We start from the raw sequence: 15,143 nt of genomic DNA, 5'->3' as shown, positions 1-15,143 counted from the left end.
TTCCTGGAGAATCCCATGGACAGAAGAGTCTGGCAGGCTACAGTTCATGGAGTTGCAAAAGAGTTGAACACAACTTAGCAACCAAACCCCCATGTATTACACAATAAACAAAACTGTATTTTTAATTTTATCAATTGAAAAAAATGTGCTTTTTTTTATAACATCAATTACTATTGATAGAAAACCTTTAACAACAAAGTCTGTTCACTCATTTTATGTGATCTTCTATTACTTTCCTGTCAAAAATTACTTGTTTTTATTACCATTTTTATTCAGGCTTCTCATCGTCTAAATCGAATGAACCAAGCGGCTCAACATTTCCTGCTGCAGATTGTCGAAAATGGATCTTGGGTGGGGATGGTGCACTTTGATAGTTCTGCCTCCATCAAAAGTAATCCAATCCAAATCATAAGCAGCAGTGAAAGAAGAAAGCTCTTGGAAAGTTTACCTACAGTTGCTAGCGGAGGAACTTCCATCTGCAGTGGAATTAAATCAGGATTTCAGGTGAAAATCATACTTCAAATATACTTTGTTTATTACTAGAACATTTTTATGTTAAGTGATGCTCTTCATACTTGCTCCCTAGTTTTAACATAACAGAATCCACTTTTCCATTGTTCATTAAAAGAGATCAATGAGCAAAGTAATGGGTAAATAAATGACTATTAGAGTTTCACTGGAGTGTAATGTAAGCCCAATGAGGTCAGAGACTTTGTCATATAATGTCACCCCACTCCAGTACTCTTGCCTGGAAAATCTCATGGATGGAGGAGCCTGGTAGGCTGCGGTCCATGGGGTCGCTAAGAGTCGGACATGACTGAGCGACTTCACTTTCACTTTTCACTTTCATGCATTGGAGAAGGAAATGGCAACCCACTCCAGTGTTCTTGCCTGGAGAATCCCAGGGACGGGGGAGCCTGGTGGGCTGCTATCTATGGGGTCGCACAGAGTCGGACACGACTGAAGCGACTTAGCAGCAGCAACAGCAGTCAGTGCTCAAGGAATGTTAATTAAATAAGAGGGCTTGAGCAGCAAGAGTCATCCAATTTTAAGCAATGAAGCAAGTTATATGGCATGATTCTCCTTCAAAGCAATCCTCATTTTAGCTTCTGTTATATTCAGTTAGGGAAACTAATGTTTATCTGTCAAAGTTCCAGATGTAGCAAGAACTGTTAATCATACTTAGGGTAAGGAATACTGGTCATAACATGAGTTGTGACATCATCAGAGTACTGGCTATACTACTTACTAGCCATGTGATCTAGGCACAGTCTTCAGCCTCCTTGGAAATTAGCCTCCAATGCCTTATGTATAAAATATAGGAAAATAAGAACTCTTAACTCATAGGATTATTATGAGACTTAAGCAAAATGATACATGTTTGTACTTAGGAAAATAGTCATTATACTACATAGTAAACATATAATTCACATTAATTATTATTACAAATCTTATTTTTATCCAAATGGTCATCTTGAGCTCAAAATTAATATCAATTGCATCATTTTCCTGCTTAGAAAATGTGTCCCTTCACAGTCCATAAGATAAAGTCTGAATTCCTCAGTGTGATGTTATTTAAAAGCTTTTCATTCTATAATAAACTTGCCCTCACCTCTCTTGCCAACCTTTTTATTCACTTCTCCCGTACTAATACTCTATGCCTCAACCAATTTACTGCACACATTGTTCTCCAAGCCCCTATGTACTAACAGCCTCCATACATGTAATTCCCCAGTCTAAAATGCTTCTTTTTTGTCTTTGAATGCCAAAATTTTATCCATTCTTCAAAATCCTTGCTTCTTCATGCAGCTTTTCCTGATACTTCCAACTCTATCGAATGTCCCTCTTTTATGAATTAATGGCATTTTAGTATAGTTTTCTAGCATGAAGTCTGGGTTCATACTCCAATGATCACTTACCAGATTTCTTACCCTAAGCATTCCTCACCTCACTAGCTTTTAATTACCTCATCAATAAAATTGAGTATGAATGTTAGTCTGTAGGGTTGTTCATGTTTAATTTATTCAATACATATTTACTGTAGGGAGTAACCATAATATATGATAATTTATTAACACATATTTATGTAAGAAGAAAATCTCACATGTTCATTTATTGGGGAACAGATAAATGTATCAATAATTTTTTTTAATTGAAGGTTGTAGAGATAGTCTTGTGAAGTGACCAAACAAATATGATGTGATTAAGTAAGAGGGAAAAGAGGGACAAAGCCTACTTTAGAAGAGAGGATCTATCTGAAGGGTGATGGCTAAGCTAAGATTTGAAGGATGAGAAGGAGCCAATCATTCAGGTAGAAAGAAAAGGGCAAAGTCCCTTGGGAATGAGGTGAACAAAAACTGAATTATTTAAGAAATAATAGAAGCCAGTGACACTGGAATTTGGCAAGTAAGGGGAATGAAATGTAATTGCCAGGTAGAAAATGGTGATATTCTTCAAATCCTCAAAAAAATATGATGAGGTTTGTATTTTAAATACAACAGAAGGGCTTTAAGCACAAAAGACATAATTAATTCATATTTTGGGAAGATGACTCTGGTTCAGTTCAGTTCAGTTCAGTTCAGTCGCTCAGTCATATCTGACTCTTTGTGACCCCATGAATTGCAGCATGCCAGGCCTCCTTGTCCATCACAAACTCCCAGAGTTTACTCAAACTCATGTCCATCGAGTCAGTGATGCCATCCAGCCATCTCATCCTCTGTCGTCCCCTTCTCCTCCTGCCCCCAATCCCTCCCAGCATCAGGGTCTTTTCCAATGAGTCAACTCTTCACATGAGGTGGCCAAAGTATTGGAGTTTCAGCTTCAGCATCAGTCCTTCCAATGAACACCCAGGACTGATCTCCTTTAGGATGGACTGGTTGGATCTCCTTGCAGTCCAAGGGACTCTCAAGAGTCTTTTCCAACACCACAGTTCAAAAGTATCAACTCTTCTGTGCTCATCTTTCTTCACAGTCCAACTCTCACATCCATACATGACCACTGGAAAAACCATAGCCTTGACCAGATGAACCTTTGTTGGCAAAGTAATGTCTCTGCTTTTTAATATGCTCTCTAGGTTGGTCATAACTTTCCTTCCAAGGAGTAAGTGTCTTTGAATTTCATGGCTGCAGTCATCATCTGCAGTGATTTTGGAGCCCCAAAAAATAAAGTCAGCCACTGTTTCCCCATTTATTTACCATGAAGTGATGGGACTGGATGCCATGATATTAGTTTTCTGAATGTTGACATTTAAGCCAACTTTTTCACTCTCCTCTTTCACTTTCATCAAGAGGCTTTTTAGTTCCTCTTCACTTTCTGCCATAAGGGTGGTATCATCTGCATATCTGAGGTTATTGATATTTCTCCCAGAAATCTTGATTCCAGCTTGTGCTTCTTCCAGCGCAGCATTTCTCATGATGTACTCTGCATATAAGTTAAATAAGCAGGGTGACAATATACAGCCTTGACGTACTCCTTTTCCTATTTGGAACCAGTCTGTTGGTCCATGTCCAGTTCTAACTGTTGCTTCCTGACCTGCATATAGGTTTCTCAAGAGGTGGGTCAGGTGGTCTGGTATTCCCATCTCCTTCAGAATTTTCCACAGTTTATTGTGACCAACACAGTCAAAGGCTTTGGCATAGTCAATGAAGCAGAAATAGATGTTTTTCTGGAACTCTCTTGCTTTTTCGATGATCCAGTGGATGTTGGCAATTTGATCTCTGGTTCCTCTGCCTTTTCTAAAACCAGCTTGAACATCTGGAAGTTCACGGTTCACGTATTGCTGAAGCCTGGCTTGGAGAATTTTGAGCATTACTTTACTAGCGTGTGAGATGAGTGCAATTGTGTGGTAGTTTGAGCATTCTTTGGGATTGCCTTTCTTTAGGATTGGAATGAAAACTGACCTTTTCCAGTCCTGTGGCCACTACTGAGTTTTCCAAATTTGCTGGCATATTGAGTGCCATAAAAGACATAATTAATTCATAGTTTGCAAAGATGACTCTTGTTACCCTTTATCAAATAAAATGTAAGGATTAAGACTGGTAGTAGAGTAGTAATCTAGAGACAGGTTGGGATTTTGGAGTTGGATTAAATTACAAAATGTGTAAAACACATTTAATTCACAGCAAATTTCAGTAAATGGTAGCATTATAATATTATAATTTCTTTTTATTGAATATATTAGTTTTGCCTTTGCCGGTCATCTCTATATTTCCCCAGTCTCTCACCCAACTCCCAATAAATATCTTTAAGTGTAATTATTTCCATGAATACAAAATCCATGTAGTTCCTGCTGAATCCTCAGAAGTCAGTACAGTGAATAACACACTGCAAGTGTTCAGTGAATAAAATAATACAAGGGAGACATGAAGGACAGAGAACTCTGCTTCATCTTTGAATCTTCATTTGTTCCCAAATGTGTAGGGGGGATGTGATGGGGATGCTGTATAAATGCTATAATACCTGAAAGCATTTCCTAAATTTTAATTTGGTTCTAGTGTACATTGAGCCATTTCACATATATTAAAAATATATATTCAGACCATGGCATCTGGTCCCATTGCTCCATGGCAAGTAAATAGGGAAACAATGGAAACAGTGAGAGACTTTATATTTGGGGGCTCCAAAATCACTGCAGATGGTGACTGCAGCCATGAAATTAAAAGACGCTTGCTCCTTGGAAGAAAAGCTATAACTAACCTAGACAGCATATTAAAAAGCCGAGACATTACTTTTCCAAAGAAGGTCCATCTAGTCAAAGCTATGGTTTTCCAGTAGTCATTTATGGATGAGAGAGTTGGACTATAAAGAAAGTTAAGCACTTAAGAATTGAAGTCCCTTGGACTTCAAGGAGATCAAACCAGTTAATCCTAAAGGAAATCTGTCCTGAATATTAATTGGAAGGACTGACGCTGATGCTGAAGCTCCAACACTTTGGCCACCTGATGGGAAGAACTGAAAAGACCCTGATGCTGGGAAAGATTGAAGGCGGGAGAAGGGGACAACAGAGGATGAGATGGTTGGATGATATCACCGACTTGATGGACATAAGCTCCAAGAGTTAGTGATGGACAGGGAAGCCTGGTGTGCTATAGTCCATGGGGTCACAAAGAGTCTGACACAACTGAGCAACTGAACTGACTGAACTGAAAATATATATAACAGTCATTCTTTGCCTCAAAACCTGCAAAAATTGAAACAAGACTGGTCACATTGTATCCTGACACCAGCATTAGTAAGACTTTTTACATTGTAAACCCTTCTTTGTAAACCTATACACATCTCCCCTATAAGTTCAGGAAAACCACCGATAGCCCATCATTTTTTCTCCTCTTGGACTGGACTCGGTTTCTCAAAATGATGTGTCAAGAAGTCACTTCCAATAAAGCTGTCAAAGAAGATGAAATAGTTTCCTTCCTGAGATAAATTCTCTTTATCCTTTCTTATGGGTGCCTAGATTCAAAATTCTGTATTTCAAACTGTTTAGCTTTATAGGAAATGGTTCAAGCCATAAATAGGACACATTATCAGCAAGTCATATATTCTCTTCAGTTCAGTTCAGTTCAGTTCAGTCGCTCAGTCATGTCCGACTCTTTGCAACCCCATGAATCGCAGCACACCAGGCCTCCCTGTCCATCACCAACTCCCAGAGTTTACTCAAACTCATGTCCATCGAGTCGGTGATGCCATCTATCCATCTCATCCTCTGTCATCCCCTTCTCCTCTTGCCCCCAATCCCTCCCAGCATCAGGGTCTTTTCCAATGAGTCAACTCTTATATTCTCTTAGCACCGTTAATATGCTTAGTTATGTTCTTGTTACTATTAGAGATTAATTAAAAATTATATAACAAGATTTTTAACCTGTGTAGAACTTTCCATATCTTTTGTTTATTAGCATACTGAGGATACCCTAATTTGGGACCAACAGCTTTTTTAAAAATGTTGAGGTGAACTCTTAATACATCTAGCTTCATACAGAACCAAAGAAGCAGAAGAATATTTAATGCCATTATATGCTTGATGTCTGGTTTTCCTGAGTGCCATAGAGTGTGATGTCATAGTCATTGAACTCAAGTAGGATTTTCCATACCGCTACTCCCACACAATTTCATCTGAGCAAACATTTCCTACAGTGGGTGGACAGAATAAAAAGTCCTGTTTAAATTCCCTCAGCATTGTGATTACAGAGCCTTTGATTTAAAAATGAAGCTGTCTCCTCTTTTCTGCACACTATTTTCTATGTCCATTTTTATCCTAATCTCTTTCAGGCCTAGTTGACCTAGAATCACCTGTAATAATGCTCTGGTTATATTTGTAGGCAATTAGAAACGTTAACTTCCAAATAGATGGATCTGAAATAGTGCTGCTGACAGACGGGGAGGATAACACTGCAAAGACTTGTATTGAGGAAGTGAAACAGAATGGGGCCATCATTCATTTTATTGCTCTTGGACCAGATGCTGCACCAGAAGTCAGAGAGATGACAGCTGCAACAGGTAAAATATGACATACATCCTTTGATAGCAATACATAAATGTAGAGGCTGACAATTCAACAAGTTCTCTTAAGCTCCTACTCTGCAGGTGCTGTGCCAGGAGCTTGAGATCAGAGTTAAACCAGACATGATCTCAAGGTGCCAATAGTCCAGTTGACCCGAGAGACAAATAACACTGCTAATCAGAAAAGCATAGTCAGATAACACTCCTCCATACCAAGAGACATACATAGATGTCAAACACCATGTGAGCAGATGGAGTCATTGATTCTCTCAGCATTGAATAGAGTCAGGGAAACAAGACATGAGAGATGAGGAGCTAGACATTTATCAATTTGTTTGCTTTCTCTGGAAGAAAAAGGATGACAGAGAATATAAAGCATGTTGGGGTAACAATGGAAGCCATATTGAAGGATAGTGAGAAATACGTGAGACTAGATAATAGACTGGAAGTTAAGGATGGGTTTAACAGAAGCTCAGGCTATAAATTTAGTAATAACAAGGTTTCTAGATTAAACATAAAACAGCTATTATCTTACAGACAGAGACATGTGAAGAAAATGGACTACATGTGTTCAGTGCCTTCTTAAACATAGTAGAGAATACATAATTTATAGCATTATAAAAATCAATTATTGTATTGAATTGACCTCTAATGTTACCAAACACTTGCTTTTTAATGCTTAATTGTACAAACTCCCATCATTTTGAAGTAATTTTATAGCCATTGTAAAGTATTTCTGTCCTAAATATCCCTCCAAAAGTATTGTTTTTAAACTTGTCTCTATTACTTACCATTTTTTTATCTGCTCATTGCCAAATTTCGTCAGGGTGCTTCAATATGAAATCTCTTTAACCTTTCTGATTCTGATCTACTCTGGCAGGAAAACTTGAAAGCTGATACGGTTAGAATGTATCTTAAATAATCACTAAAGTGAATAATTTTCCTAAAGGTTATGTGATCCTGTGAGCTTTAGTTCATGAAGTTAGAGCATCTCCTTTCATATTCTTTAGTTAGTTGATGCATTTAAGTCAGAAAGATTTCTATTAGTGGAGTTTAAAGGTAGCTTACCTCCCAGTTATGACATTTTTAAGGTAACATTTCAGAGATAATCTTTATACCTATCCGATTTGGGTTTATTTTTACAATACATACTGAAACTATGGTTTTGTTTACCCTGATATCGTCTTAATCACTAAAATGTGAAAAGCACTTATTTTCTGAAAAGCAACCTAGTTAATGTATTTACATTTTAGGAGGAATATATGTTTATGCTTCTGATGAAGGCCAGAACAATGGCCTTATTGATGCTTTTGCGGCCCTTGCATCAGGGAACATCGATGCCTCCCAGCAACCTCTTCAGGTCAGAGTTCTTGGTCCTTGAGTATTTATGTTTGGATTTAGACCTAACCAAGAAAAATAATCTGGTTGTTACAAGTTTTGAGTTCTATATCATCACCAGTTGGCTCAGTGGTTAAGAATCTGCCTGCCAATTTAGGAGATGCTGGGTGGATCCCTGGGTGGGGAAGATCCCCTGGAGGAGGAAATGGCAATCCATTCCAGTATTCTTGCCTGGAGAATTCCATGCACAGAGCAGACTGTAGGGCTATAGTCCATGGGGTCACAAAGAGCACTTTATTTTAAGTCATCAAGAAAATGGTAAACTGAGGGCAATACATGCACACACACACACACACACACACACACACACAGAGAGAGAGAGAACTAATTTTCTCAGAAGTAGTTTCCACTTTAATGCTAAATCCTAGTGTAGGTGCTCACCAAAACAACTGGGAAAATAATCTCCCAGGGCCATATCTCCAACTGTAAATCCTATTGTCCTGCTCTAATGCTTTTATTATACCCTGTTCTCTCCTCAGTAGCTATATTTCCACACTTTCTGACTGACAACTGTCACATCTCAATTAGCTTTCAAAGAGATTGCAAGCCTAAGGTGGTATGCCATATTTAAGTTTGTTCTCAAGGCAGAAATTTAAAAATATGTAAAACAGGAAAAAAGCATAAAATTACTGTCTTCTACAGTTATTAATTTTTTATATGTTTAAACAGCTTGAAAGCAAGGGATTAAAACTCAACAGTAATGACTGGATGAATGGCACTGTAATAATTGATAGCACTGTGGGAAAGGACACATTCTTTCTCATCACGTGGAACCAGCAACTTCCCTCTATTTATCTCTTTGATCCCAGTGGAATATCAATGGGGACTTTCATAGTGGATTCAGCTTCCAAAATGGCCTATCTCAATATTCCAGGAACTACAAAGGTAAGCAATTCATTTTTAGACCTCCCAAATTTTACAGGTGAAAATACATCATTTGATATCATAAATATGAATGCCAATACTTGTATCATTTCTAAGATAAAGTAGAATGTACTTGGTATGACTGTATGGTCCTGAAAATTTTGGTGACAGAGGAAAAAAAAAAGAACTTAAGCATTTAGAAGAAAGCAAGAGAAGGGAAAAAAATAAGTAGGCTAAGGATAACTTTGAGGAGACAATATAGTAAGTCTATGCAGCTTGCTGTGTAGATAGCTACAGAGCTATTTCTTAGTACTACCAGGTCATAGGAGAGCTTCCCTGATAACTCGGTTGGTAAAGAATCCGCCTACAATGCAGGAGACCCCAGTTTGATTCCTGGCTCGGGAAGATCTGCTGGAGAAGGGATAGGCTACCCTCTCCAGTATTCTTAGGCTTCTCTTGTGGCTCAGCAGATAAAGAATCCATCTGCAATGTAGGAGACCTGGGTTTGATCCCTGGGTTGGGAAGACTCCCTAGAGAAGGGAAAGGCTACCCACTCCAATATTGTGGCCTAGAGAATTCCACAGACTATTGTCTGTGGGGTCACAAAGAGTCAGACACCACTGAGTGACTTTCACTTTCACTTTTCACCAGGTCATAGAGCCTGTAGACTCTGAGATCTGAGGATAAGTCCAAGATCAAGGCAAACTTTCCAAAACTTATTTTTAGCAATGGAGATTTCATAAACTTTGGATACCAGGCATGATAATAGGATATTCTTTCCAAACTGCCTCAACTCTTACCTCTTTACCCTCAAAACTCTTAAAGCTCTCAAAACTGTTTATTTAAGTAACACGCTTAATAGTTTAGAGTTAGATAATGGAAAACAGAAAATAGCTTGCTGTTGGATACTTACTCCATTTTTATTGCATTTTTAGGTGGGTGTGTGGACTTACAACATTCAAGCAAAAGCAAGCCAAGAAACATTGACTATAACAGTAAATTCTCGGGCAGCAAACTCTTTTGTGCCTCCAATCACAGTGAATGCTAAAATGAATAAAGATACAAACAGCTATCCCAACCCACTGATTGTTTATGCAGAAATTGTACAAGGGTATTTACCCATTCTTGGAGCCAATGTGACTGCTTTCATTGAATCGAAATTTGGAGAAACAGAAGTTTTGGAACTTTTGGATAATGGTGCAGGTAAATCACAGATTTCTCTGAACCAGTCTAAATTTTCATACCTCAGGATATGTTATGAGTCCCTGAGGAAGTGTGGGGCAGAGGGACAGGCATCAGAAAATTGATGCAGATTGTGGATGCACAACTGGACCAGGGTGAAAATCTATCCAGGTAACAACTCCAAAGTGATTTGCCAGTGTCTCACAGATGGTAGAGCACTCAATGAATTTTATTTACTGTCATTATTGTTCTATCTCTCATTTAGACAACCAATGTCTTCCAATAAATAGGATAGTGTCATTGCTGAGATTGAGGACAGCATCAAGAATTCTGAATAAGTGATTCTTGGGGGTATATAATCAAGAAAGTCTGGCCAGAGACAGTGAAACACAAGTAGTTGTATGGAATGAAGCAGTACAATTTGGGTCCCTGGCAGGGAGGGGATGACAGTCATGAGAAATTCCCAACAGCTGGATAAAAGTTCACATATAATCTTGGGAATTGAGACCAAAGGAAGCTGGACCAAGGAAGCCATCAGAGAGAAGGGGACATCACGGGGTCATCATCAGATACCAGATCTGACTGGAAGGTATCAAAATAGAGTGTTGATCACTCAATATCTCCTTGGTCTGCATGGGTGAGTGGTACCGTATTTTAAAACCTTTTCCCAATTCTGAATTATTCTGGGAACTAAAACTTCTTGAGAGAGGTCATTTAGTAAAGAAATGACTATCTCAGTAAACTTCTAAGTTGTCAGAATTTTCAATTAGCTTCTTTTCAGTGCAGTTAAATCAGCCAGCTTATAACCTATCATCAACTAGAGTTGGCCCTGTGAAAAGTTTAGAAGGCAAAAGTCTTTGCTTTATCAGTGCCTTCATCTAATATAACAATATTTTCTTAAAGTATCCTGTGACTCTCTTTCTCCCAACCCCTTCCATGCTACATCAAAACTCCTATATCTTGTTTCATTTCTCAAGGAGAAATAAAATTTCTCAAATAAAACTCAAATAATTTGGGACACCTTTCCCTAAGAAAGCATAGGTGATTAAGAATGACTTTACCTAAGAAAGCAGTGGTAATTAACAATGACTTGGAGCAGGGATTCTCAAATTTTAACATAAAAGCAAAACTCCTGAAGAGCTTGTTTCATAACACAGAATGGGAACACTGGAAAAACTTTCATTCCTAATATGACCCAGAGAAATGCAGATGCTGTTGGTCTAAGGATTTCATTTTAAGAATCTCTCTCTTAGAGTCCTAACCCTCCCAAGAAATGTGTTTGCAAGTTAACAAAACTCTCTAGTAGTGGTGATATGAAGAAATATCCTTATGATACAGTATTCCTAAGCTCTCCTAAACCTTTATTCTAAAAATAGATGGGGTTTTCCACTGTTAGACCAGAAAATTAATCGATCATAGTATAAGTGGTTGGGATTAAAATGAAAAATTAGAGATTGAAGATAAGTTAAAATAAGTAATTTGTAGGTGATAGCAATGAGAATTCAATCGTATGCAAAGAAAATATTTCTTTAGTGGGGATCCTTTGATTCGGAGAGAGAGACAACATAATTGTGCTTAAAGCATGAGCTGCAAACAGACTATCTAGCTGAGAAATGGTAAGAAGAATGCTATGATTATCTTCATATGAGTTCATAAAATGAAGGCATTAAATACACATGCATAGGTATCAGTATATATACCAGTATGTCTATGTAATAATATATTATTACAAATAGAAAGGTAAAAAATGGAAGCAGTGAAAGATTTTATTTTCTTGGTCTCCAAAATCACTGCAGTGATTGCAGCCATTAAATTAAAAAAACTCTTGCTCCTTGGAAGAAAAGCTATGACAAACCTAGGCAGCATATTAAAAAGCAGAGACATCACTTTGCTGACAAAGGTCTGAATAGTCAAAGCTATGGTTTTTCCAGTAGTCATGTACAGATGTAAAAGTTGGACCACAAAGAAGGCTGAGTGCCAAAGAATTGATGTTTTTGCACTGTGATGCTGAAGAAGACTCTTGAGAGTCCCTTGAACAGCAAGGATATTAAACCATTCAATCCTAAAGGAAATAAACCCTGAATATTCATTGGAAGGACTGTTGCTGAAGCTCTAATACTTTGGTCACCTGATGCAAAGAGCTGATTCATTAGAAAAGACCCTGATGCTGGGAAAGACTGAAGGCAAAAGGAGAAGGCTGAAGATTAGATGGTTAGATAGCACCATTGACTCAATGGACATGAATTTCAGCAAACTCTGGGAGATAGCAGAGGACAAGAAGGCTTGGCGTGCTGCAGTTCATGGGGTCACAAAAAGTCAAACACAACTTAGTGACTGAACAACAATCACAACAAAAATAATACACACACACACACACACACACACACACACACACACACGGGCTTCCCAGATGGCACCAGTGGTAAAGAGCCCACCTGCCAGTGCAGGAGACATAAGAGGCTCAGGTTTGATCCCTGGGTCAGGAAAATCTCCTGGAGGAGGGCATGGAAACCCACCCCAGTATGCTTGCCTGAAGAATCCCATAGACAGAGGACATTGGTAGGCTATAGTCTACAGGGTTGCAGAGTCTGACATGACTAAAGTGACTTAGTATGCATGCATATGTACACACACAAACACAGTACCACAAGGATATCCATCCAACGAGATACTGGTTGACAGAGCAAAATGGAAATATTCCCGAAGGGGTCAATCACAAAATAGGGAGATCTATAAAAGCAATATGTTTATAAAGCCCATACACTTGACTTAGAAAATACTTAAGTTTTTCATTTTCTTTACATTAATAATTTATTCCTTCACTTCCTTAACAAGGTGCTGATTCTTTCAAGAATGATGGAGTCTACTCTAGATACTTTACAACTTATAAAGAAAATGGCATGTATAACTTAAAAGTACGGGCTCATGGAGGAGAAAATACTGTCACAAGGAGCTTAAGGCATCCACTGAATAGAGCTGCATACATACCAGGCTGGGTAGTAGATGGTGAGTACTTCATAATATCTGAAACTCAATGGTGGCTTGAATAATTGTGAGTTTGTATGATTAAGGCTACAAATATTTTATAACTTCAGAGTATGGCTTCTCCCATTTCTGGAATGAATTCTCAGTCATATGACAGTTTGCCTCCAAATTAACCTAAGCTTTGGTACAGTGTCTTTGGTATAGACATTTCAATGAAAGCCAGCCATTATTATATTTGTTTGGAGCATCTGACCTATATCAACAAAAATTTGCCACATTTTCAGTTCAGGATGAAGTAAAGAGGCTAATATGTTATGTACTTAACTAGAAACCAATTAGAATTTATCCATCTGATTACATATGCTTTTATTTGCAAAGTACAGAAAAAATGTGTAGAGGAAAGCGATGACAAATAATAAGAATGCATTTTTGTTCGCTTTCCTTTGTTTTGTCCCTTATGTCACCTTTCTAGGGGCTTTCTGTTGCAATATAATCTGAATAGTATTCACTAGCACTTGCAACAGGGAGGAAGTGTGAAACCTGACACAAGTGACTGAAAGGGAACCAGTAGAAATTCCCCCAGATTTATTCCCATCTTAAAGGTAATTTAAGAAATAAAGCAATTCCTTTATTTTTAAAGCATATATTAACTATATAACAATATTTCCACTCAGGACAGTCTTAATTCCAAAGCAATTTATTATCCAATTCTACCCTACAATACTCTGGTCAGGGTGCTAAAGAAAGAATTCTACCAACTGCATCCTTATGATCTTGTAATCAAAATTAATAAAATGAAACTGTGTATATGGAAAAAAAGGGGCGGGGGGGAATGTAGGATAAGAAATACAATTCAGTTAGTTCTGAAAATATTAGTGCAGATTTGTCCATTAAATACCAGGAATTTGTAATGCAGGCAACATTGAAAGGAATCCATCAAGACCTGAAAATGATGAGGACACTCAGACAAATGTGGAGAGTTTCACCAGAACAGCAACAGGAGGTGCATTTGTGGTTTCCAATGTCCCACAGTCTCCCTCATCCCTTGACCTTTTCCCGCCAAGTCAAATCACAGATCTTGAGGCCACATCACATGAGGATGAGATCAGTCTAACGTGGACAGCACCAGGAGATGATTTTGATGTTGGAAAAGGTAAGGACTATGTGTCATTCACTGTTGATTAAGTTTAAGTTGCTTGTTGCAAAAGCAAGTGTCTAAGGGTGTGTGAGAGGAAAATAATTTATAATTAATAGCTCAGTGAAGTATTAATTTTATAATCTCATGTTATGTATCATCAAATGTGGCACATTATAACCTGCCATGTATCATTTACAGAGTTTAAAAATCAGAATCCAGCTTTTATGGGAAAATAAATAATGCTCTGGATGTGAGCATAACTTTGGCATGACTAACAGCATTTCAGAGGAGAATGAAAAAAGATTTCATATGGTATGCTCTAGATTCTAAACTACATATAACTTTTTCTCTTAGTTCAAGAATATATCATAAGAATAAGTGAAAGCATCCTGGACTTAAGGGATAATTTTGATGATGCTCTGCAAGTAAACACTACTGCTCTGTTACCAAATGAGGCCAACTCCAAGGAAACCTTCACGTTCAAACCAGGAAATATCTCAGAAGAAAATGAAACCCACATTTTCATTGCCATTCAAAGTGTGGATAAAAGCAATTTGACATCAAAAGTATCCAACATTGTGCAAGTAGCTTTGTTTGTTCCTCAAGAAGATTACATTCCTGATAAAAATCCCCCTAAGTCCGGACTCAGCATTTCTGCCTTGGTGTTGTTAGTGGTTGGCTCTGTGGTAATTGTTAGTCTGATTTTAAGCATCACCATTTATATCTTAAACAAGAGAAGAAATCCTAGCAGACCTAGAACAGGGTTTTAAGAATATATCAACAACAAAATTAAAGGATGTTTCAGAATTTTTAAATTTATCATGTGTGAAGATAATTTTAAGTTTTACAAGGGACCCTTTGACTAAATATAAACATGCAGAGATATTTGAAAAATTGTAAATCAGCATTAAATTAAACAATTTTTATTTATTAATTTATCAAAAGGTGATAAAGATCTTTTTCATATTCATACCTGGTTACATATTATCTGACACAAAAGTTCTCTATAAAAACTCAAATTTCATTGAGAAGTTAAAACTGTCTACTGGAGTGGTCAAAATACAAATGTAAGGCGGCAAAT

The 15,143-nt window shown here is 37.7% G+C and overlaps 1 protein-coding gene across 1 annotated transcript in view; it reads left to right on the top strand.

Annotated features, from left to right (window-relative positions):
• Window positions 1–14,832, top strand: part of CLCA4 (chloride channel accessory 4) — a 29,970-nt gene extending 15,138 nt beyond the window's left edge. The window contains exons 7-14 of the mRNA XM_020877242.2: window positions 277–504; window positions 6,315–6,492; window positions 7,749–7,855; window positions 8,563–8,778; window positions 9,693–9,960; window positions 12,775–12,945; window positions 13,841–14,077; window positions 14,417–14,832. Of these exons, the coding sequence (XP_020732901.2) occupies window positions 277–504; window positions 6,315–6,492; window positions 7,749–7,855; window positions 8,563–8,778; window positions 9,693–9,960; window positions 12,775–12,945; window positions 13,841–14,077; window positions 14,417–14,832 (1,821 nt within the window). The remainder of the gene's footprint in view (window positions 1–276; window positions 505–6,314; window positions 6,493–7,748; window positions 7,856–8,562; window positions 8,779–9,692; window positions 9,961–12,774; window positions 12,946–13,840; window positions 14,078–14,416) is intronic.
• The last annotated feature ends 311 nt before the right edge of the window (window positions 14,833–15,143 follow it).

The sequence above is a fragment of the Odocoileus virginianus genome, chromosome 5, assembly GCF_023699985.2.
Source record: "Odocoileus virginianus isolate 20LAN1187 ecotype Illinois chromosome 5, Ovbor_1.2, whole genome shotgun sequence".
Classification (NCBI taxonomy): Eukaryota; Metazoa; Chordata; class Mammalia; order Artiodactyla; family Cervidae; genus Odocoileus; species Odocoileus virginianus.
The sequence above is the reverse complement of the archived record's forward strand: the minus strand, read 5'-3'. Positions and strand labels throughout refer to the sequence as shown.